The 25761-nt window shown below is 46.4% G+C and overlaps 1 protein-coding gene across 6 annotated transcripts in view; it reads right to left on the bottom strand.

Annotated features, from left to right (window-relative positions):
- pisd (phosphatidylserine decarboxylase) overlaps positions 1-25761 on the bottom strand; it is a 140719-nt gene that overhangs the window by 15160 nt on the left and 99798 nt on the right. For 5 of the 6 annotated variants that reach the window (XM_070887558.1, XM_070887557.1, XM_070887559.1 and 2 more), the window contains 4 exons: positions 24533-24698; positions 10945-11181; positions 8268-8406; positions 6717-6863 (listed from right to left, as the gene is read on the bottom strand). In XM_070887558.1, the coding sequence (XP_070743659.1) occupies positions 6717-6863; positions 8268-8406; positions 10945-11181; positions 24533-24698 (689 nt within the window). The remainder of the gene's footprint in view (positions 1-6716; positions 6864-8267; positions 8407-10944; positions 11182-24532; positions 24699-25761) is intronic. The other variant, XM_070887556.1, reaches the window with a different exon arrangement.

The raw sequence follows: 25761 nt of genomic DNA, 5'->3' as shown, positions 1-25761 counted from the left end.
AGCTGAGTGGCAGTGCGAGTTGCAAGGAGGATGCTAGGGGAGCTTGGGGACTTGGACAGGTTAGATGAATGGGCAAATGCATGGCAGATGCAGTATAATGTGGATAAGTGTGAGGTTATCCACTTTGGTGGCAAAAACAGGAAGGCAGATTATCTGAATGGTGACAGACTAATAAAAGGGGAGGTGCAACGAGACCTGGGTGTCATGGTACATCAGTCATTGAAGGTAGGCATGCAGGTACAGCAGGCAGTAAAGAAAGCAAATGGCATGCTGGCCTTCATAACGAGGGGATTTGAGTATAGGAGCAGGGAGGTCTTACAGCAGTTGTACAGGGCCTTGGTGAGACCATACCTTGAGTACTGCAGTTGTACAGGACATTGGTGAGACCACACCTTGAATATTGTGTACAGTTTTGGTTCCTAATCTGAGGAAGGACATTCTTGCTATTGAGGGAGTGCAGCGAAGGTTCACCAGACTGATTCCCGGGATGGCAGGATTGACATATGAAGAAAAACTGGATAAACTAGGCTTATATTCACTGGAATTTAGAATAATGACAAGGGATCTCATAGAAACATAAAATTCTGACGGGATTGGACAGGTTAGATGCAGGAAGAATGTTCCCGATGTTGGGGAAGTCCAGATCCAGGGGTCACAGTCTAAGGATAAGAGGTAAGCCATTTAGGACCGAGATGAGGAGAAATCTCTTCACTCAGAGAATTGTGAACCTGTGGAATTCTCTACCACAGAACGTTGTTGCGGCCAGTTCGTTAGATATATTCAAAAAGGAGTTAGATGTGATCCTTTGGGCTAAAGGGATCAAGGGGTATGGAGAGAAAGCAGGAATGGGGTACTGAAGTTGCATGATCAGCCATGATCATATTGAATGGTGGTGCAGGCTCGAAGGGCCGAATGACCTACTCCTGCACCTATTTTCTGTTTCTTTAATATGGTGACCAGAATTGCACATGGTTCTTCAATTGTGGTCGAACCAAGATTTGATACAAGGTTAGCTTAACTTCACTACTTTTAAATTCTATCCCTCTAGAAATAAACCCTAGTGCTTGGTTTGCTTTTTTATGGCCTTGTTAACTGTTGCTACTTTTAGTGATGTGTGTATTTGTACTCCCAGGTCCCTTTGTTCCTCTACCCCAACCAGACTCGTAAGTAATGTGTTCTCCCTGTCCTTTCTATCAACATGTAATACCTCACATTTATCTGTGTTGAATTTCATTCGCCAATTATATGGCCATTCTGCAAGTTTATTAATGCCTTCCTGTAATTCGTTGCAGTCCGAATCCAATGATTAGCCATCCATAGGATTCTAGGTTCAATCCCAGCACCGTGCTCGGTTAACTGGGTGAAGAGAGAGCTGCTATAGTCTGCTTCAGAGCCCCAAGATTAATAACATACATCTCATTCCTTGTTGTTATCCAGCACCCGTGCTGGAAGTGTAGAGATATGGACGCTGGACGAGGATTCACGCGAGAACCAGCCTCCTGGGCCAGGTACCAGAGGGAGCTGGGTACAATTATAGCCCAGCGAGGACTTTCGGAGCTGCGTAGGGAGAAAAATGGCAGAAAAGAGGAGACTTCAATTTGGGTCGGAATAGACCGGGGCTGCTGTTATAGAACAGTTAGCTCGAGGGCTGGATTTAAAATCAGCGGTCGAGGGTATGAGTTTTTTTTTACAACTCTTTGCTCACCTAATTGGTAAATTGACACCATCTTCTGACCTTCCTTTGCTCCAAGGGCGGTAACATTAGCAGCCAACAGAGGGCTCATGAATACATTGGCCAGGGGACCAAGAATGGAGATGGAAGAATGGAATGAGGTCAAACCTCTTGGGTTATTTTCGGCAAGTCAGCTGGAACAGGACGCTCACATTTCAACCAGGAACATGTGCGGGCAGACCTGTCGGAGCTGACAAAGTGCCCGCCTTGGACCTGACGTGTATTATGTATTTCTCCTCCCCTTACTACTTCCCTCTGTCTCACCATTTTCTTGTAGTAAAGGGAGGATTAATTCTGCTTCATTTATTTCAGAATATGTGGTTGTTTTCCTTATTCAGTCAGGGAACATCATGTACCAGTAAAATTAAACCTCTCCTTTGTGCTGGAGCAGAGGGATGTGAGCGATGGGGAATGGAACACATTTCACTCCAGCCATTCAGTGCCAGCACCAGGCACTCCCCTCAGTCAGGTATACCCAGCAGGATGCAAAGTAAAGCTCCCTCTCCTCTGCCCCAACCCCAACCTCGGAAAAACACCCCGTACTGCACCAGCTTGACACATTTCCCCCATATCCCACGTTCCCAAGCAACCTTATCGATTGCTGCCAAATTAAATAAAAACACAAACTGCTGGAAATACTCAACAGGTCAGGCTGCATCTGTGGAGAGAGAAGCTAAGTTAATGTTTCAGGTCGATGACCCTTCGTCAGAACTGGAAAAAGTTCGAGATGTAACAGGTTTTTAAGCAAGTGTCGGGGGCAGGGAGAGGGGTGGGGGGGAGGAAAGAACAAAAGAGAAGGTCTGTGATAGGGTGGAAGGCAGGAGCGATTAACAAAAGGGATGATGGTGCAAGGCAAAAGGAGATGGTAATGGGACAAGTTAAGAAACAAAAGAGGAGTCCAGATAGGGTGTAAATGAATCTGGGTGATTCTTACCAACGGATCCACTACAGACCCAATCCACGTCCGGACCGGGGTCAAACAGGGCTGCGTCATCGCCCCAACCCTCTTCTCAATGTTGCTTGCTGTCATGCTCCACCTCACAGTCAACAAGCTGCTCGCTGGAGTGGAACTAAACTACAGACCAGTCTCCAGACCAGGTCCAAGACCATCCCAACCTCTGTCGTCGAGCTACAGTACGCGGACAACACCTGTGTCTGTGCACACACAGAGGCTGAACTCCAGGACGTAGTCGACGTATTTACTGAGGCAAACAAACGCATGGGCCTTACTGCTAAACATCTGTAAGACAAAGACTCCACCAGCCTGTCCTCACTGCACTGTACTGCCCCCCAGTCATCAAGATCCATGCGCGGCCCTGAACAACATGAACCATTTCCCATACCTCGGGAGCCTCTTATCAACAAGAGCAGACATTAACGACGAGATTCAACACCGCCTCCAGTGCGTCAGTGCAGCCTTCGGCGGCCTGAGGAAAAGAGTGTTCGAAGACCAGGCCCTCAAAACTGCCACCAAGCTCATGGTCTACAGGGCTGTAGTAATACCCGCCCTCCTGTATGGCTCAGAGACATGGACCATGTATAGTAGACACCTCAAGTCGCTGGAGAAATACCACCAATGATGTCTCCGCAAGATCCTACAAATTCCCTGGGGGGGGGACAGATGCACCAACATTAGCGTCCTCGACCAGGCCAACATCCCCAGCATTGAAGCACTGACCACACTTGATCAGCTTCGCTGGGCAGGCCACATTGTTCGCATGCCTGACACAAGACTCCTAAAGCAAGCGCTCTACTCGGAACTCCTTCACAGCAAACGAGCCAAAGGTGGGCAGAGGAAATGCTACAGGGACACCCTCAAAGCCTCCCTGATAAAGTGCAACATCCCCACTGACACCTGGGAGTCCCTGGCAAAGACCGTCCCAAGTGGAGGAATTGCACCCGGGAGGGTGCTGAGCACCTCGAGTCCCATCGCCGAGAGTGTGCAGAAATCAAACGCAAGCAACGGAACGAATGTGCGGCAAACCTGTCCCACCCACCTTTCCCTCAATGACTATCTAACGCAACTGTGACAGGGACTGTGGCTCTTGTATTGGACTGCTCAGCCACCTAAGGGCTCATTTTAAGAGTTTTCCTCGATTCCGAGGGACCTCCTGTGATCATGAAATGAATCTGGCAGAATCATCAACAGCTGTTGTGGAAAAGAGAAAATAAAAGAAAAAAAATTGGGCCACAGATTATGGTTTGAAATTGTTGAACTCGATATTCCTCAAGCTTATGTTGAGCTTCATTGAAACAGTGTAAGAGGCTGAGGATGGAGAGATCCGATTGGGAGTGGAGCGGAGAATTAAAGTGACAGGCGACCGGAAGCTCGGGGTCATGCTTATGGACTAAATAGAGGTGTCAGCAAAGCGGTCACCCAATCTGTGTTTGGCTTCCCCAGTGTAGAGGAGATCACATCGTGAGCAGCAAATACAGTATACTAAATTGAGGGAAGTACAAGTAAATTGTTGTTTCACCTGGAAGGAGTGTTTGGGGCCCTGGACAGTGGGAAGGGAGGAGGTAAAAGGGCAGGGGTTGCATCTCCTGCGCTTACATGGGAAGGTGCTGTGGGAAGGGTAGGGGTGTGATTGAGGAGTGGACCAGGGTGTCACGGAGGAAGTGGTCCCTTCAGAATGCTGAAAGAAGAGCGGAGGGGAAGAAGGGGACGTCACACTGGAGGTGGAGGAAATGGGGGAGGATGATCTGTTGAATGTGGAGGCTGGTGGGGTGAAAGGTGAGGACAAGGGGAACCCTATCGTGGTTCGGGGGGGAAGGGGTGAGAGCAGAGGTGAGGGAAAGAGAATGGACACGGTCGAGGGCCATGTTAATCACGGCGGAGGGGAATCCTCGGTTGAGGAAAAATGAAGACATGTCAGAGGCACTAGTATGGAAGGTGGTGTCGTCAGAACAGATGCGACGGAGATGGAGAAAGTGGGGGAATGGAATGGACTCCTTACAGGAAGCGGGGTAGGAGGAAGTGTAGTCCAGGTAGCTGTGGGAGTTAGTGGGCTAATACTAAGTGTTTGTCAATAGCCTATCCCCAGAAATGGAGACGGAGAAGTCCAGGAGGGGAAGGGAAGAGTCGGAGATGGACCATGTGAAGGTGAGGGAAGGGTGGAAATTTACTGCAAAGTGAATTAAATTTTCTAGTTCAGGGCGAGAGCAGGAAACAGCATCGATACAGTCATCAATGTCCCGGAAAAAAGAGGTGAGGGAGAGGATCCGAGTAGGACTGGAACAAAGAATGTTCCACATATCCCACAAAAAGGCAGGCATAGCTAGGACCCATGCAGGTTCCCATAGCAACACCTTTAATTTGGAGAAAATGAGTGGAGTCAAAGGAGAAGTTGCTCAACGTGAGAACAAGTTCAGCCAGGCGGAGGAGGGTGGTGATGGATGGGGACTGGTTGGGCCTCTGTTCAAGGAAGAAGTGGAGCGCCCTCAGGCCATCCTGGTGGGGGATGGAGGTGTAGAGGGATTGGCCATCCATGGTGAAAAGGAGACGGTTGGGACCAGGAAACTGGAAACTGTTAAAGTGGTGGTGGGCGTCAGAAGAGTTGCGGATGTAGGTGTGAAGAGACTGGACATGGGGAGAAAAAAAGTCGATATAGAAAGAGATAAGTTCCATGGACAAGAACAGGCTGAAACGATGATTGTACTGGGGCAGTGCTGTTTGTGGATCTTGGGAAGGAGGTAGAAGCGGGCTGTGCGGGATTGGGGGGCTGTGCGGGATTGGGGAACTACGAGGTTGGTGGCTGTGGAGGATCTCCAGAGGAGATGAGATCAGTGATGGTCTTGGAATCAATGTTCTGTAGTGGGATCATAGTCCAGAGGGAGGTGTCAGAGAGTTGGCGATCAGCCTCTGCAAGATACAGGTCGGTTCGCCAAACAACAGCGCTTTAATGACAAGGTTGGAGTTGGAGTTGGATCTGAGCGAGCGGAGTGCTGCAAGTTGAGAAGGAGGTAGGTTGGAGTGAGTGAGGGGAGAAGAGAAATTGAGATGGCCGTTCGCAATGAAAAGATCTAGAGAGGGCCAGAGGCCAGAGGGAGGGGTCCAGTACAGCGAGAATTCTGAAAACAGGAGAAAGGGTCATCTATGCAGGGAGAAGACCCCTAGCCAAAGAAGTGGGCACGGAGGCGAAGGCGGCGGAAAAAGAGCTCAGCCTCGTGCCGAGCTCGAAATTCATTGAGGTGGGTGGTGTAAGGGGATAAAGCTCAGGCCTTTGCTGAGGACTGATCGTTCGGGGTCAGAGAGGGGAAGGTCAGAGGGGATAGTGAAAACACGGCAAGGGGCGAGATTGGAAGAAGGGATGGGATCAGAGGAAATTGTGGGGGAAGAGGGTTCCGGAGGGGCGTTGGTGTCCAAGAGTTGTTGAAGTTTACGATCCTTGACATCTGAAAGGAAGGAAAAAAGTTTTTTGTTAAAGCGCCGGATGAGGTGAAGGATGAAATGGAACTGTGGACCAGGACAGCTTAGAGACAGAGCAAGTCAGTGCTGCTGAAGAGAGAGGACGAGGGTGTACACGTAGTAGCGCATAGCATTGTGTGTGGATCCCACGATGCGGCAAGAGTCAATAGTTGGAGGAACGCTGAATATCTCGGAGATGTCTGTAATCCTGGGTGGATCCAAAACATGAAGGGTGGAATTTCAGTTGGAATCCACGTGGATTAAGTCTGAGGCGCAGACAATTGCTGAGGAAAGAGATGTGGCTGTGAAAGCGAGTTTTTGTAGATGGCAAATTAAATGTAGTTTTGTGCCGTAGACAATCTAGGAACTTATTCCACGTGGGATCCTTTACAGCCAGTAGCCAGAGCAGAGTTTTATCCCACCAGGCTGGGTGCAATTGGAACCCTGGTCCCAGGAATGAAAGGCCAGTGTCTAATCCACTGCACTACCCAGTACCAGTAAACCCCACATCGAGATCCAGTCTGAATTAACCTGGGAGGGTTTGATTTAATCCGAGATAAACAGTAAGATTCTTACCTGGAAAATGGCGTCTGTGCGCAACTCGCCAATCAGTTGGTGAATGAAAACAGTGGTAATCTCCAGGAGCCAAGTAAATAACACAGTGGTAGAGATCATTGCCTTCCTTTGTCACCAGGTGGTCCTGGAAAGTTGTCTCACTGTTATCTGCAGGGTTACATCAAATTACGTAGCAAGTTGTGGATTAGAGCAGTATTTTACCACAAACCACCTCCGTATTTTAGACTTCATATTAAACAGCTGGTGCGGCCTAGCTACTTTACAAAGTCCTGTCCAACTATGTCAAGGACGCTTTTAGATGCAGCTTGGAAGACATGGCCTGGCTTTGCATTTTACTCTTTACTTATGCTCTGAGGGAGCACAATACCAACAAGGGTAGTGTGAAAGGACTTTCAGCTCAGGAATCCCCAAGGATCCATCTTTGGTCCCTCCTCTACATGCTGCCCCTGAGAGACAATCCACAGGCATGGGGTCAGCTTCCACACATGCCAATGGGAACAGCTCTACCTCACCACCATCCCTCTGTCACCTTTGCGTTAACATCCATTCTTGGATGAGTTCTAACTTCCTCCAGCTCAACACAGGGAAGATGAAAGCCATCGGCCCCTGCCTCTCGTCACTGTCTCTATCCCCCTCCCCAGGCACTGTCTCAAGCTAAACCCGACTGTCCAAAATCCCAGCATTTAAAATCCTCGCCTTCACCTTTAAACCCCCTCATGGCCCCACTTCACCCTGTCTCTGCAATCGCCTCCAGCCTCATAGCCCTATCCCTGCACTCGTCTCTTGTTGTTGTTGTTGTTCCTCCTCCTCCTCCTCCTCCTCCTCCTCCCCCCCCCCTCCCTCCCTTTCACTCCCACCATTAGTGGTGGAAGCTTCATCCGCCTGGGTCCAGCTCTCTGGAACCCCCTTCCTAAAACCTCTTTCAGCTCTCAACTCTTTTTACTTAAAAGCTCCGCAAAATCCATTTATTTGATGAAGCTTTCGGTTGCTGCTCCCAATCTCTCTTCTCCTGGCACGCCTTCCATTTCCCAAACACCTATCCGTGAAGCGCTGTGGAATGTTTTAGCCATTAAAGGCATTCTATAAATACAAGGTGTTATTGTAAGGACCCCCGAAACATATACAGGCATGCAGCTGGTTACTGCAACATAAAAAGGAAGACTTTCAGAGGCCTGCCAGTGAACATGTCCCTATAACACAAACTAAACATTCGCTCGACTTAACTTCACTGACTTTCCAGAGTCCCCCTTTATCTCAATTCTTGCCACACATCAGCAGGCGTTTCCTTCACCTTGCCCTGTTTACTGTCGCTGAAGAAGCGACCAAACATTTTTACCATCGCACTGTTGATTCAGTTTAACAGACCCGATGATTCTGTGCTCACACTGACTCCCAACCTGTGCTCACATGTAGTCTTTCCAGCTACACTTCTGTAACAACACCCCACTCCCCCCAGCCCCCCACCGCCCCCGCCCGAGTGAGCTAATTGAAGTTTTTAGGAACTGGCTGAAAACAAATCCATCCAATCCCGTGCTGAGGAAATGAACTTACTGTTGCTGATCTCCAGGCTCTCCGACCAGGTCTGAGGGCCCAGGAAAGTCTCCAGTGAGTAAGTCACACCCTTCACTTGCTCCACCTCACAGTTCTTCACCCTCCCGAAATGCAGTATCTTTCCATCAGAAGGACTGATCTAGAAAATAGCAACAAGATTATTACATAGAATTACATGGGATATACAGAACAGAAACAGGCCATTCGGCCCAACCAGTCCATGCCGGCATTTATGCTCCACTCGAGCTGCCTCCCATCCTTCCTCATCTAAATCTATCAGCATATTCCCTTCTCCCTCATATGCTTGTCTAGCCTCCCCTTAAGTGCATCGATACTATTCGCTTCAAGCACTCTGTGGCAGCAAGATCCACATTCTCACCACTCTGAGTAAAAAAGTTTCTTCTGAATTCCCTATTGGATTTCTTGGTGACTATCTTACATTGATGGTGTCTAGTTATGCTCTTCCCCACAAGTGGAAACATTCTCTCTGTATCCATTTTATCAAAACCTTTCAGAATTTTAAAGACCTCTATTAGGTCACCCCTCAGCCTTCTCTTTTCAAGAGAAAAAAAAAAAGAGACCCAGGCTGTCCATCCTTTCCTGATATGTATACCCTCGCATTTCTGGTATCCTCCTTTTAAATCTTTTTTGCGCCCTCTCCAATGCCTCTATATCCTTTTTAATAATATGGTGACCAGAACTGTACGCAATACTCCAAGTGTGGTCTAACCAAGGTTCAATACAAGTTTAGCGTAACTTCTCTACTTTTCAACGCTATACCTCTATAAATGAACCCTAGTTGCTTGGCTTGCTTTTTTAATGGCCTTATTAACCCATGTCACTACTTGTAGTGATGTGTATTTGTAGTCCTCGATTCCATTGCTCCTCTACCCTGGTTAGATTCTTATTTTCCAAATAATGTGACCTTATTTTTCTCACCAAAATGTAATATCTCTTACTTATCTGTCTTGAAATTCATTTGCCAATGATATGGCCATTCTGTACGTTTATTAATGTCTTGTAATTTGTTGCAGTCCTCCTCAGTGTTGACTATCCCATCCCCTATAATTTGGTGTCATCCGCAAATTTAGAAATTGTGTTTCGGATTCCAAATCCTAAATAGTTCTGCTACTCTTCCATGAGTTCTATCGCATCTCTGGTCCCAGCCAATGTTCCTCCCAATACTTTTGGGGGAGTGGGGGGGGGCGCCTTCAACGGGCTGCATGGCCCAAAGTTTCACATGTGTGAAATCTCACAGTTGAATAGCCGATTCCGGGTTGCATTGGGCCGTAAGATAGACATGGCCATGCATCTTAGAGGGAACGTTGGACCCAGCCTGATCCTTGTCGCTCTGAATAGCTCTCTTTTGCACCTACACTCTGCTTTCTGTCTTACAGCCAGTTAGCTATCCATTCTAGCTAGCTGGCTGCAAGAATGACCCTCAGAACATGATCCTCCTGTATGTTGGTGGGCCAGCTACAAGCGGAGAAACATTCACCATACACATCGGCTCAGTGATTAAACTGTCCACAGTATGGGACAAACCTGTGACCATCACACTGCTCTCACAAGAGCGGAATGGTCGAGTTTCTAAGGACTGTGGCTAAATATGATGGAAGTCCTGGGCTTGATACAATGACACCAGGCTATCGCAGGGAATGTTAGGGAGACCATCCCAGGACTCAGCATGGACAAAGTTGCTGCATGGTCTGTCCCACTGACTCGCTTGCCTCCTCCTTCCCTGAAATGACAGGAAGCCCTTTATTCTCATTCTTTTCTGCTTCATATATCAAGGTATCCAGAGATAAGCCAATAAGGATGAAGGGCCTCCTGTTATTTCAGTGAACTTATTCCAATTTTAATGGAAATCGACAAGTTGCTGCGGTAACACCTTCTCTGAAGTTTGGTGCACACTCATCACTGATACACAGGGGCTCTTGTGCTATAATTTGCTCCCGATATTAGGGCATCAACATGTGCACCACATTCAAAGGTGCTGGTTCTACTGTGTATTCAGCAGATCAAAAGTACACCAAAATGAAACAGGGGATGTGCACCAAGACAGGAGTCTGCACCCCTTACACTGCCACCAACATGGGTCGTGTTTATGCATCAACTAGGACAGTGAGAAACCAGGTGTAAGGCCCAGGGGCGCAGGTTAGAAACATTGTGCCCCCTCCTCTCCTGTAGGGTGTTCTCAGGTGGCGCTCCGCTGGCAGTCAGTTAGTGCTGCACCAGATGGCCCTTCGGCCCCCGTGAAACTAGACAGCATGCACTGGCAGGATTGGGGAGGGAGAGAGATCACCGTCTATCCGCACCCAGCGTCCAACATACACCGGCTCTCCAGCAGCTGTCACCGGACAACAATTGGGAACAGGAACCACAGCCTCAGCGCACAGAGACAAGCTGCTCCTCCTGGACACGAGGGTCAAACACATCATCAACACTGGATCGAAAACTCTCTTCACAGAAACACCACAGGTGTCTGCAGCCAGAAGTCACCACAATGGGGCAACGTGAATTAGCATCCATTAAAGCGCACAACGGAAAGAAGTACAAAGTCGCATCAGAACAAAGTGTATGGTCTTGTAATCTGCGTTGGTTTTTTTTGGGGGGAGGGCCTTCAGAATTGCATTGCTGTAGCTCAAAGGATTCTGTGAAGTTCAAGGTGTCTTACCACACAGTGAGAGTCGCAGACAGGACGCGCCTGTGGCTTTAGCTTTCGGCGGAAGAATTCGCTGAGGTTTCGGTAGTGCTGCAAATCTTCCACTGCCGCTTCCTTCATATTGACCCCAAACGTCCATATGTACAAATTGTAGACTGGCTTCCGCATCCAGGTGGGCAGCTCCACCTGATTCAGGCGACCCCATGCACGAGACAGCAGTCGGGTGGGAATAGTTTTATACAAGCCAACCTGCAAGAGTCAGACAAACAGCATTTAAGCACCCGATACCAGCAAGTTAGTTGTAATTTACCAAAATTCCCTGGATTCTGGGGAGCTCCCAGCAGATTGGAAAACTGCAAATGTAATGCCCTAATTTAAAAAAGGAGGCAGACAAAAAGCAGGAAACTATAGACCTGTTAGCCTAACATCTGTCGTTGGGAAGATGTTGGTGTCCATTATTAAAGAAGCAGTAGCAGGACATTTGGAAAAGCAAAATTCGATCAGGCAGAGTCAGCATGGATTTATGAAGGGGAAGTCATGTTTGACAAATTTGCTGGAGTTCTTTGAGGATGTAATGAACAGGATGGATAAAGGGGATCCAGTAGATGTGGTGTATTTGGACTTTCCAAAGGCATTTGACAAGGTGCCACATAAAAGGTTACTGCACAGGATAAAAGTTCACGGGGTTGGAGGCAATATATTAGCATGGATAGAGGATTGGTTAACGAACAGAAAACAGAGAGTCGGGATAAATGGTTCATTCTCTGGTTGGCAACCAGTAACCAGTGGGGTGCCACAGGGATCAGTGCTGGGACCCCAACTATTCACAATCTATATAAACGACTTGGAAGAAGGGACTGAGTATACCGTAGCCAAGTTTGCTGACGATACAAAGATGGGAGGAAAAGCAATGTGTGAGGACACAAAAAAATCTGCAAAAGGACATAGACAGGCTAAGTGAGTGGGCAAAAATTAAGCAGATAGAGTATAATGTTGGAAAGTGTGAGGTCGTGCACTTTGGCAGAAAAAAATCAAAGAGCAAGTTATTATTTAAATGGAGAAAGATTGCAAAGTGCTGCAGTACAGTGGGACCTGGGGGTACTTGTGCATGAAACACAAAAGGATAGTATGCAGGTACAGCAAGTGATCAGGAAAGCCAATGATATCTTGGTCTTATTGCAAAGGGGATGGAGTATAAAAGCAGGAAAGTCTTGCTACAGCTATATAAGGTATTGATGAGGCCACACCTGGAATACTGCGTGCAGTTTTGGTTTCCATATTTACGAAAGAATATACTTGCTTTGGAGGCAGTTCAGAGAAGGTTCACTAGGTTGATTCCAGGGATGAGAGGGTTGACTTATGAGGAAAGGTTGAGTAGGTTGGGCCTCTACTCTTTGGAATTCAGAAGAATGAGGGGTGATCTTATTGAAATGTATAGGATTATGAGAGGGCTTGACAAGGTGGATGCAGAGAGGATGTTTCCACTGATGGGGGAGAGTAGAACTAGAGGGCATGATCTTAGAATAAGGGCCGCACATTTAAAACAGAGATAAGGAGAAATTTCTTCTCTCAGAGGATTGTTAATCTGTGGAATTCGCTGCCTCAGAGAGCTGTGGAAGCTGGGACATTGAATAAATTTAAGACAGAAATAGACAGTTTCTTAAATGATAAGGGGATATGGGGAGCGGGGAGGGAAGTGGAGCTGAATCCATGATCAGATCAGCCATGATCTTATTAAATGGCGGAGCAGGCTCGAGGGGCTGTACGACCTACTCCTGCTCCTATTTTTTATGTTCTAAGGCTGCTGTTTTGAGTTAAGACGGGCAGCAGGAATTGATCTTGTACAGCAAAACCACTTTCAGTATCACATGGAAACACAGTACAAGCTGCAATACTGCCAAATATTTCACAGGACACAATATCAATTTCAAAACACACATTTAAAAGAAAAGAGTTACGTCTAAAAGGCTGCACTGGACTGTTTTATGATCCATTAAAAGGAACAATTTCGTGTGTAAACGAACAGTCACATTACTGAACTGTCTCTCATCTAATGGGAAAGTCTTCCAGCCGTATGGCACGATTTAAAATGTGTGAAATCATTATTTTCAGCAACAGTACATGGTTTTGAAAATTAATTTAATAAGTTAAGGTCGTCAACGCCAGGTGCCAAGCCCATGAAAATATCAAGCTGGCCTCCAGTGTTCCACACCAATTCATTTTCAAGAGCAACAAGTTTGACAGCTCCCAGGAAGCTGGCTGGAGCAGTTAGCTGCTTCTGGGAGATTACTACTTGCTCTTGGTGCCCCAGACACCGCAACTGCTCAGCACTGACCGACTGTTCCATGCATTTAATGGGGGCGAGCAAAAATAAAATGGCCAATATTCTTAGCGAGATAGAATCTCTCATCCTCTCTAGGTTGGTTCAGCGGCATCAATTACAGGGAAATGCAAATATCCGAGGGGGGGGGGGGGCACACCTTTAAAGCTGCCCAGGGGTCACCCGACCCCAGAAAGCCATGCCTCAAGCCCCTTGTTTTACCTTTGGTAAAGGGCAGATGTGGATAACATCTGTTTCATCAAAAAGCAAACCATAGATGCTGGAAATCAGAACCAGGTGTTGAAACTGCTGGAAACACCCAGTCGGTCAGTCAGCATCTTGGGAGGGAACAGACAAGGTAATGTTACAGGTGCAGACCCCTTGCCAGAACTAGGCTTCAATGAAGGGTCTACAACTGTAACTGTACCTTGTCTGTTCTCTCCCAAGATGCTGACTGACTGACCTGCTGAGCATTTTCAGTACTCTGAACTTTTGTTTAATTACTGGCAGAAAAACCACAACCTGCATTTATATAGCGCCTTTAACATAGTAAAATGTCCCAAGGCGCATCACAGGAGCATTATCAAACAAAATTTGACACTGAGTCACATAAGGAGATATTAAGACAGGTGACCAAAAGCTTGATCAAAGAGGTAGGTTTTAATGAGCATCTTAAAAAGGTAGCGGCGGAGAGGCTTAGGGAGGGAATTCCAGAGCTTAGGGCTCGACAGCTGAAGGCACGGCCGCCAATGGCATCGGGAATAAAATTGGAGGAGAGCAGAGGTCTCAAGGGTTGTAAGGCTGGAGGAGGTGACAGAGAAAGGGAGAAGTGAGACCATGGAGGAATTTGAACACGAGAATTGAATTTGAGGTTTTGCTGGATCGAGAGCCAATGTAGGTCAGCGAGCACAGGGGCGATGGGTGAACAGGACTTGGTGTGAGGTAGAACAGAGGCAGCCGAGTTTTGGATGAGCTGAATTTTATGGAGGGTGGAAGATGGGAGGCCGACCAGGAGAGCAATGGAATAGTCCAGTAACAAAGTCATGGATGAGGGTTTCAGAAGCCGATGAGCTAAGGCAGTTATGGAAAGGATATAGGCTAGGGTCAAATAGGATGCCAAAGTTGCAAACAGTTTGATTCAGCCTCTGAGCGATGGAGTCGTGGCTAAGGAACGGAGTTTGTTGTGGGGGCCAAAGATGATGACTTTGGTCTTCCCAAAATGTAATTGGATTAAATTTCTGCTCATCCAATACTGGAAGTCGGACAAGCAGCATGACAAATCAGAGGTAGCAGAGAGAGGTGGTGGTGGTGAGTTGGAGCTGGGTGTCGTCAGCGTAGATGTGGAATCTGACACTGTGTTTCGGATGATGTCATTAAGAGGCAGCATGTAGATAAGAAATAGGAGGGGACCAAGGATAGATCCTAGGGGGTCTCCAGATGTAATGGCATGGAAGCAGGAAGAGAAGCCATTGCAGGAAATTCTCTGGCTACCACTGGATAGACAGAAACAGAACTAGGTGAGGGCAGTCCCACCCAGATGATGGGAGGATGATGTGGTCAAGTGTGTCAAAGGCTACGGACAGGTAGAGAAGGAATAGTTTACTACTGTCAGTCATAGAGGATATCATTTATGATGAGGGTGGTTTCGGTACTGTGGGCGGGGCGGAAACCTGATTGGATGCATTCATAGATGGAGTTCTGGGAAAGATGGGCACGGATTTGGGAAGCGACATGTTCAAGGCAATTGGAGAGGAAAGGGAGGTTGGAGGTGGGGCAGTGTTGGACACCCTGAAGTGTGGTGAGGACGTTTCCTTTTCTTGTTGATGTTAAGTTGGGGGCATCGAGACTGGAGGCCTGTGGGCTCCTGCAGAGCCCGAGCTCTGACCAGACAGCTCTCGAAACCCCAGGCATCTCGGTCCTAGTTGTGTTTACATTTTTTATTCACTAGTTTGCCCCGGTTTAATTTTGTGGCCTATTGTTTTTAGCACCATTGCTTCAATGGTGGACAAGTCCTAAATCAGAACGGCAAAATGTGTTGGTATTAGCAGCTTGAGATACAGGCCAATTAATGGGAACTTTATGTGTGGCCCCAGGGCTCCGTGGTGCACACACTATGTGCTCGATGAAGACACAACATTTGAACAACCCTGCCCGAAAGGGAAAATTACTGCTCCCCCTCGTCCTCATCCCAATCATCATCTTCCTCAGCAAATGCAGCAGGTTCCTTCACCCTGTAAACCCCACCGCTCTCGGGCCTCGGGGCCAGCACTGTGGTTGAGATCGAAAACTGGGAAGTATCAGTGTCAAAATGGGTGTGTGTCTATGGGTCGGTACGAGCGCTGTTGCTGCATCTGCACCAAGCCTGCCGTGTGCAGCAGAAGGCTCATTTATGCCAAAAGACATAGTAATTAAATCTTTCAGACAGTCTCTTGGGGATGAGCTTTCCTCTGTTGAATACTTGTCTCCATTTGTAACAGCTGCACACACAGAAGGTTCCAGTTGCTTCCTCCTGTTACGTAGTGTCGGTTGATAATTACAAACAAGAAGCAGGCCATTCAACCCAGTCAGTCAGTGTCGGCAATTACCCTCCATGCAAGCAATTCGATTCACATTTGCCCAGCCCGTTGTCACATCCCTTTATCCTCTTTCCCACTTAACCAATCTAATCTTGAATGTTGACCGTTTCTGCCTCAACCTCTAACCCTGGAAGTGAATTCCACAGACTCGCACCTTACTGTTTCTCCCAACCTCGGTTCTAAATTCCTAACATTTAATATTTTATCTCAACTACTGAAACAGTCTGCTTCCATCTATCCTGTCTCCTCTGACTGATCATGACTTAGACATGGTGGTAAGGGCACAATTTTGAAATTTGCAGATGAAACTTCGGAGTGTAGTAAATAGTGAGGAAGATAGTAATAGATTTCAAGACAGACAGGCAGGCTGGTGGAATGGGCAGACACATGGCAGATGGAATTCAACACAGAAGTGTGAGCTGATATATTTTGGAAGGAAGTATAAGAAGAAATTAGTATTGGTAAAAAAATAGTACTAGAGAAATTAAATGGGACTGAAAGCTGATAAATCCCCTGGACCTAATGGCCTACATCCTAGGGTTTTAAAAAGAGGTGGCTATAGAGATAGTGGATGCACTGGTTGTCATTTTCCAAAATTCCATAGATTCTAGAACGGTTCCCGCAGATTGGAAAGTAGCAAAGGTAACCCCACTATTTAAGAAAGGAGGGAGAGAGAAAATGAGAAACTACAGACTAGTTAGCCTGGCATCGGAAGTAGAGAAAATGCTCGAATCTATTATTAATGGCGTGGTAACAGGGCATTTAGAAAATAATAATAGGATTGGGCAGAGTCAACGTGGATTTATGAAAAGGAAATCACGTTTAACAAATCCGTTACCGAGTATTTTGAGGTTGTAACTAGCAGAATAGATAAGGGAGAACCAGTGGATGTGAATTTTCAGAAGGCATTCGATAAGGTGCCACACAAGAGGTTATTAAACTAAATTAGGGCTCATGGGATTGGGAGTAATATACTAGCATGGATTGAGGATTGGTTAACGGGCAGAAAACAGAGAGTAGGAATAAACGGGTCATTTTCAGGTTGGCAGGCTGTAACTAGTGGGGTACCGCAAGGATCAGTACAGGTGCAACGTCCCGAATCCGGAATTCTGAAAACCAGAATTGTCCGAAAACCAGACATTTTGGCGAGCGGCGAGAAGCAGAGGATCGGCGGGCATAGGGGTCCGAAATCCGGCAAAACCCGAAATCCAGCACGGATTCGGTCCCGAGGATTCTGGATTTCAGACTATTGATTTTCTTGTCTGAAATCTGGAAAAAGCCAAAAACCGGCATGGACTCAGTCCTGAGGATTCCGGATTTCAGATATTGTACCTGTATTTAGGCCTCAGCTATTCACAATCTATATCAATGATTTTGATGAGGGGGCCAAGTGTAACATCCGAGTTTGCTGATGATACAAAGCTAGCTGGGAATGTAAGTTGTGAGGAGGATGCAAAGAGGCTTCAGATAGATATAGACAGGCTAAGTGAATGGGCAAGAACATGGCAAATGGAATATAATGTGGAGAAATGTGAAGTTATCCACTTTGGTAGGAAATAGCAAAGTATAGGAAAGCAAATGATATGTCAGCTTTTATTACAAGAGGACTTGAGTATAAGAGTAAAGATGTCGTACTGCAGTTATATAGGGCCCTGGTGAGGCCACACCTGGAGTATTGTATACAGTATTGGTCTCCTAACCTAAGGAAGGTTATACTTGTCATTGAGGGAGTCCAACGAAGGTTCACCAGACTGATTCCTGGGATATGGGGGGGGGGGATTGTCCTATGAGGAGAGATTGAGTAGACTAGGCCTATATTCTCGAAAGTTTAGAAGAATGAGAGGGGATCTCATTGAAACATACAAAATGTTTACAGGGCTTGTCAGGGTAGATGCAGGGAGGATGTTTCCCCTGGCTGGGGAGTCTAGAACCAGGGCTCTCAGTCTCAGAATAAGGGGTCAGCCATTTAGGACTGAGACGAGGAGAAACTTCTTCACTTAAAGGGCTGTGAATCTTTGGAATTCTTTACCTCGGTAGGCTGTGGAGGCTCAGTCGTTGAGTATATTTAAGACAGAGATTGATAGATTTTTGGATATTGGGGGAATCAAGGGATATGGGAAGAGTGCAGGAAAGTGGAATTGTGGTAGAAGATCAGTCATGATCTTATTGAATGGTTCATTGAAGGGGCCGAATGGCCTACTCCTGCTCCTTTGATGTTCTTAAACCATACATACTAAACAGTATAATTTTAAAATGGCTGCAAAAACAAAGAGACCCACAAGTGCTCGTGCAAAACTCTTTGAAGGCGCAGCAGAGGTTAACAAAGTAGTTAATAAAGCATATGGGATCCTGGACTTATGAACATGAAGAGTTTAGAAAGAGTACAAGAAGTGAAAATGTTTCCAATGACGGAAGGGTCGATATCTAGAGGGCACAGATTTAAGGTGATTGGCAAAAGAACCAGAGGCGAGATGAGGAAAAGCTTTTTCACGCAACGAGTGGTTAGGATTTGGAATGCACTGCCCGATAGGGTGGTGGATACAGAGTCTATATAGCCTTCAAAAGGGAATTGGATAAATACTTGGAAAAAATATGGGGAAAGAGCAGGGGGAGACTTAAAAACACCAGAACAACAGTGTTGAAGAGCTGAAATTGGTGACGCACACATAGGGAGGACTGGAGTTCAGCCTCTCCGGCTAACGGCACAGCCTGCAGTAAACAAGGCACGCACGGTGCACCGCTTATTCTGAGCCTGCATCAAACAGTAATGATAAGAAAACATTCAGATCTTGAAACTGAATGGCTGGTACTGGTTGAATAGAATTATAGAATGGCTACAACACAGGGGGCCAATCGGGCCGTCGAGCCCGTGCCGGCTCTCTGCAAGAGGACTTCAGCTAGTCCCAGTCCCTTGCCCTCTGCTCACAGCCCTGCAAAAAATGTTTCCTTCAGGTACTTATCTAATTCCCTTTTGAAAGCTACAATTGAGTCTGCCTCCACCACCCTTTCAGGCAGTGCATTCCAGATTCTAACCACTCACTGCCAAAAAAGATTTTCCTCATGTTGCCTTTGGTTCTTCTGCCGATCACCTTAAATCTGTATCCTCTGGTTCTCGACCCTTCCGCCAATGGGAACAGTTTCTCTCTGTCAACTCTGTCCAGACCCCTCATGATTTTGAAAACGTCTATCAAATCTCTTCTCAACCTTCTCTGCTCTAAGGAAAACAACCCCAGCTTCTCCAGTCTATCCACGTAACTGAAACTCCCTCATTCTTAGAACCATTCCTGTAAATCTTTTCTGGACCCTCTCTAAGGCTTTCACATCCTTCCTAAAGTGCGGTGCCCAGAATTGGACACAATACTCCAGCTAAGGACAAACCAGTGTTTTATAAAAGGTTCATCATAACGTCCTTGCTTTTGTAATCTACGCCTCTATTTATGAAGCCCAGGATCCTGTATGCTTTTTAAAAAAAAACTGCTTTTTCAACGTTTTTTTTGCGCGTTCTGGGATGTGGGAGTCACTGGCAAGGCCGGCATTTATTGCCCATCCCCAATTGTCCTTGAGAAGGTGGTTGTGAACTGCCTACTTGAACTGCTGCAGTCCTTGTGGTGAAGGTACTCCCCACAGTGCAGTTAGGGAGTTCACGTTTTTGACCCAGTGACGATGAAGGAACGCCGATATATTTCCAAGTCAGGATAGTGTGTAGCTTGGAGGGGAACTTGCAGGTGATGGTGTTCCCATGCGCCTGCTGCCCTTGTCCTTCTAGGTGGTAGAGGTCGCGGGTTTGGGAGGTGCTGCTGAAGAAGCCTTGACGCCGGTGGTGGAGGGAGTGAATGTTGAAGGTGGTGCATGGGGTGCCAATCAAGTAAGTTGCTTTGTCCTGGATGGTTTTGAGCTTCTTGAGTGTTGTTGGAGCTGCACTCATCCAGGCAAGTGGCGAGTATTCCATCACACTCCTGATTTGTGCCTTGTAGATGGTGGAAAGTCTTTGGGGAGTCAGGAGGTGAGACACTCGCCGCAGAATACCCAGCCTCTAACCTGCTCTTGTAGCCAAAGTATTTATGTGGCTGGTTCAGTTAAGTTTCTGGTCAATTGTGACCCCCGGGATGTTAATGGTGGGGGATTCGGCGATGGTAATGCCGTTGAATGTCAAGGGGAGGTGGTTACATTCTCGCTTGTTGTTCGACTGCCTGGCACTTGTGTGGCGCGAATGTTACTTGCCACTTATCAGCCCAAGCCTGAATGTCGTCCAGGTCTTGCTGCATGCGAGCATGGACTGCTTCATTATGAGGAGTTGCGAATGGAACTGAACACTGTGCAATCATCAGCGAACATCCCCATTTCTGACCTTATGATGGAGGGAAGGTCTTTGATGAAGCAACTGAAGATGGTTGGGCCTAGGGCACTGCCCGGAGGAACTCCTGCAGCGATATCCTGGGGCTGTGATGATTGGCCTCCAACCCCCACAACCATCATCCTTTGTGCTAGGTATGACTCCAGCCAGTGGAGAGTTTCCCCGATTCCCACTGATTTCAATTTAACTAGGATTACCTGCCCTGCCACCTTCAATGATTTGTGCACATATATCCCCAGATCTCTGTTCATGCACCCACTTTAGGATTGTACCCTTTAGTTTATATTACCTCTCCTCATTCTTCCTACCAAAATGTATCACTTCGCACTTTTCTGCGTTAAATTTCATCAGCCACGTGTCCGCCTATTCCACCAGCTTGTGTACGTCGTCTTGAAGTTTTTCACTATCCTCCTCCCTGTTCACGATACTTCCAAGTTTTGTGTCATCTGCAAATTTTGAAATTGTGCCCTGTACTCCCAAGCCTAAGTCATATAATATATACATGTATATGTCAAGAAAAGCAGTGATCCTAGCACCGACCCCTGGGGAACACCACTGTATACCTTTCTCCAGTCTGAAAAACAACCGTTCATCACTACTCTGTTTCCCATCACTTAGCCAATTCTGTATTCAGGCTGCCATCGTCTCTTTTTATTCCATGGGCTTCAACCTTGATGGCAAGCCTTTTATGTGGCACTTTGTCGAACGCCTTTTGGAAGGCTTTGGATAAAATGGCTGGAGGTGAGCGCCAGTTGGTGACACGGAAACAGAGAAACAGAGTGCTGACCCTGTCCTTTTTGCAACCGACTTTTCATTATTATCTACATGCCCTGTATTTACCAATGTCTGCAAAACTAGTATCGGACCAAGAGACTGCGCATCAGAGAGCAGAAAATAATAAACTTTGCTGCATGCCTGCCTGCGACAGATGAAAGATCCAAAGTGGAGAACAAGCACCAGACCAAAGCAGCAGCACAAGGGTATGAATTCCTAAAAATGGGCATTTCCCAACTGATCCCTTCCTCCCCTGTATACAACATTTCCTGTTTGACATGGTGGTTTTATGTGGGAGTTGTACTCAGTGCCCTCTCCACACTAACCCCAACTGGATTTCATGCTGTGTTCTTTAACAATCCAGACTCAGTGACCGTAGAATGGGGCTAGTTAGATTGTGTCTAATTCTGGGACAGGAGGCAGTTACTCAGCCCAGAGGGGAAAAATACTTGTACAGTATTTTTCTTATTAAAGTTCCATTAAAAGAAGGAACCTGCTGGGGAGATTGTTCAACGGTGAATTTTAGAACCGGAACAACTTCCATTTATATAACATTTAAAGTAGGAAAAATCTCCTAAGGCACTTCACAGAAGTGTAATCAGATGGAAATTGACACCAAGCCAAAGGAGGAGATATTGGGAGGGGCAATGAGGTAGGATTCATGGAGAGTTTTAAAAGGTGGAGAGGCAGAGAGAGGTTTAAGGGAAGGAATTCCAGAGCTTTGACCTCAGATGGCTGAAATAACAGCTGGTACCCAGGGCATAGTACATGAAACAACTGATCTACCTCCCTCGAATTCTCTGGCCACTTTGTTTCAGCAGTTGAGCAAAAGGGACACCATAAAAACTAAATTTCTAATCAAACTTTTCAATGTGAAGTATCAGCGTCTGCAAATATGCTCAAAGTAAGATCTTTCAGATGAGTAAATAAAACCCCATTGCAAGTCATGTTTCAAATCAGACCATGTTTCCCCAGCAACAGAACTGGATGGAAACCAATGATTTGTTTTAACATTTTAGTGAAGCTTATGTGGTTATTGCTGACAGTGGTAACTGTGCGCCTGAGCTGAGCCGAGCCGAGCCAAGAATGTGGCATTGGCACACTGTTCGCATCGTGATGTCTGCACAATGCAACACTCCAGGCTACGCTTCTCATTTCTTTATAAAGAGAAAATGGTCTGATCATATTTTAAATCTAGCCACAGCTCCCGACCAATGGTTTCACTTTCTTTGTTTTGGCTTTGCTCGAGTCTATGTACAAGCAGAAACAAACCGAATGATGGAAATGCTGAACCTCCCACTGAAGGAGATGTGATCTCACCGCTCGCTAATAGCCACTCCATCAATGCACCCGATGAATACCAATCAAGGTTTAAATTCCACAGAGTACAAATTTCTAATTAACAATATACCACGGCTGCAATTTGGTGACAGATCCTTTAAATGAAGCAGGGCGACAAAGAGAAGTGAATGCAAATGAATGTCAGTCATAAACAACTTGCATTTATATAGCACGTTAACGTAGCAAAACATCCCACGGTGCTTCACATAAGAAATAGAAACAGGAGTAGGCCATTTGGCCCCTCAAGCCTGTTCCGACATTCATTACGATCATGGCTGATCTGATCATGGATTCAGCTCCACTACTCTGCCTGCTTCCCATAATCGCTCAAAAATCTGTCCATCTCCGCCTTAAATATATTCAATGACCCAACCTCCACAGCTCTCTGGGGCACAGAATTCCACAGATTTACAACCCTCAGAAGAAATTCCTCCTCATCTCAGTTTTAAATGGCCCCTTATTCGAAAACTATGTTCCCTAGTTCTAGATTCCCCCATAAGTGGAAACATCCTATCTGTATCTACTCTGTCGAGCCCCCTCATTATCTTATATGTCCCAATAAGATCACCCCTCATTCTTCTGAACTCCAAGAGTACAGGTCCAACCCGCTCAACCTTTTTTCATAAGTCAACCCCTTCATCTCAGGAATCAACTGACTGAACCTTCTCTGAACTGCCTCCAATGCAAGTATATCCCTCCTTAAATAAGGAGACCAAAATTGTACGCAGTACTCTAGGTGTGGCCTCACCAATACCCTGCACAGGTGTAGCAGGACTTCTCTGCTTTATACTCCATGCCCTTGCAATAAAGGCCAAAATTCCATCTGTCTTTCTGATTACTTGCTGTACCTGCATACTAATTTTTTGTGTTTCATGCACAAGGACCCCCCCAGGGTCCCTCTGTACTGCAGCAATTTGTAACTTTTCTCCATTTAAATAATAATTTGCTTTTTTATTTTTTCTGCCAAATTGGATAACATCACACTTTCCCACATTATACTCCATCTGCCAAATTTTTGTCCACTCACCTAGCCTATCTATATCCCTTTACAGATTTCTTGGGCCCTCCTCACAACTTGCTTTCCCACCTATCTTTGTATCATCAGCAAACTTGGCTACATTACATTCGGTCCCTTCATCCAAATCATTGTAAATAGTTGAGGGCCCAGCACCAATCCCTGTGGCACCCCACTAGTTACCAACTGGAAAATGACCCATTTATCCCGACTCTCTGTTTTCTGATAGTTAGCTACTCCTCTATCCATGCTAACATATTACCCCCAACCCCGTGAACTTTTATCTTGTGCAGTCACCTTATCGAATGCCTTCTGGAAATCCAAATACACCACATCCACTGGTTCCCCCTTATCCACCCTGCTCGTTACATCCTCAAAGAACTCCAGCAAATTTGTCAAACATGATTTCCCTTTCATAAAACCATGCCGACTCTGCTTGACTAAATTATGCTTTTCCAAATATCCTGCTACTGCTTCCTTAATAATGGACTCCAGCATTTTCCCAATGACAGATGTTAGGCTAATTGGTCTATAGTTTCCTCTTTTCTGTCTGCCTCCTTTTTTAAATAGGGGTGTTACATTTGTGGTTTTCCAATCTGCTGGGACCGCCCCAGAATCCAGGGAATTTTGGTAGATTACAACCAATGCATCCACTATCTCTGCAGCCACTCCTTTTAAGACCCTAGGATGCAGGCCATCAGGTCCAGGGGACTTGTCCGCTTTTAGTCCCATTATTTTACCAAGTAATACTTTTTTAGTGACAGTGATTGATTCACAGGAGCGTAATCAGACAAGAATCAACACCGAGCCACATATGGAGAGATTAGGACAGCTGTAGTTTTTAAGGGGAGAGAGGGGTGGAGAGGTGTAGGGAGTGAATTCCAGCTTGGGGCCTTGGCAGCTGAAGGCACAGCCACCAATGGTGGAGCGGTGAAGGGAATAAGGGACGGACGAGGCCAAAGTTAGAGGAACGCAGATTACCCGCACAGAACACCGCACATACACAGAGATAGATCGTTGGTGACTTTACATTAGCATATTGTAACATACTGCTACCTAATTACCGACATTGGGCACATAACAAAGAGCAATGGTTGGAACAGCATAAATCACAATACATTATACATCAAGAGAATACATTGCAAGTTAACCAGGCAAACATTGGATGCTGGGATTCTCCCTCCCCCATCCCCCCAAACCCAGAAATACCACACACTTACCCTGCTTGTTGGCCGCCATCCTACTTTAGTAAGAGGCTTAAGGACACTAAATGGCAGGAAGAAATAGAGAAAAGACAGAGGCCAGGTACGGAGCTTGAGTGCAGGCTTGGACATACAGCTCAGCTGGCCTAACCTGCGCCGCAGAGCCAGCTGGGGGAAATGTAACCTGTGGAATCATACATATACAGCTGGTCAGGCAATGGAATAGCCCAAACATAACACGACACCCTAAACACAGACTCAAAGACAAAGCCACTCTGCTGCAGAGCTTGATGCTAGCTTGCCTGAATGGCGAGACACACACCACTACTTTATTCAAGTTTCTCTTTACCACTTATCCCCATCAGACTGTTTTCCCATCAAAGAAACCCACGCTGGTGAAATCCAGGAAATGGAAGGTGAGGAGTCATGGTGAAAGATGTCAATTGTCTTTTTCCCCTTTTTAAAATAACTGGATAAACAAGCCAGCTATGTGCGCAGTAGCATACCTGTACCGTCAGACTGTAGTGCCAACATGGATGAAAATGGTTTTTGCTTTCCTGCTTAAAACACATTTCATTGAAAGGTTCCTACATTCCTGTAGCGTTGCCACCTGAACAGTTCAGACAACTTTGCATAATCAGTCCCTCTCCCTGCGCCCAGTGCTGGGTGACCTTGTTCACGCTGCTCCTTGCCAACTTTGTGAACCGTGTTCTCAAAGGATTTATTCAACAGCAGCACGGAAAGTCTCGGGTGAGATTCCAGGGATTTTACACGGATACCATTCCACAATACCGCCTCTATGCTTGTAAAATGGCAGGGCTGGACAATTCGGCTTAAAAAAAAAAAAGTCTCTCCTGGTGAACAGATAGTCAGGACACTGGGAAGAAGTACAAAACCAAACACAACCCCCACCCCTTGCTGAAGAGAACCTAAAAGCAGGACCTGTTTGAGCAGATTGTGTGTGTAAACTGACAAGGGCCACTCAGAATTTGGAACTACCTGCCCTGTTAGACAATGAATGGCCATTAGGTCAGCATGCGGCCTGGAGCAGAGGCTCCATTCTACCTTGGTAAGGCTACAGTTAAGTCTGTGTCCAGCTTTGGGCCCATGACTATATGGAAAGATGTCAAGGCCTTGGAGAGGGGGCAGAGGAGATTGCCTACAATGATCCCAGGTGAAGAAAAGCTTTAATTCTGAGGAGACAGCAGGATAACTGTGACGCTTCTCATTAGAATAAAGAATGTTAA

This window comes from Pristiophorus japonicus, chromosome 8 (genome assembly GCF_044704955.1).
Source record: "Pristiophorus japonicus isolate sPriJap1 chromosome 8, sPriJap1.hap1, whole genome shotgun sequence".
NCBI classification, from domain to species: Eukaryota; Metazoa; Chordata; class Chondrichthyes; family Pristiophoridae; genus Pristiophorus; species Pristiophorus japonicus.
Note: the sequence above shows the minus strand (reverse complement) of the source record. Positions and strands in the feature narration are given on the sequence as shown.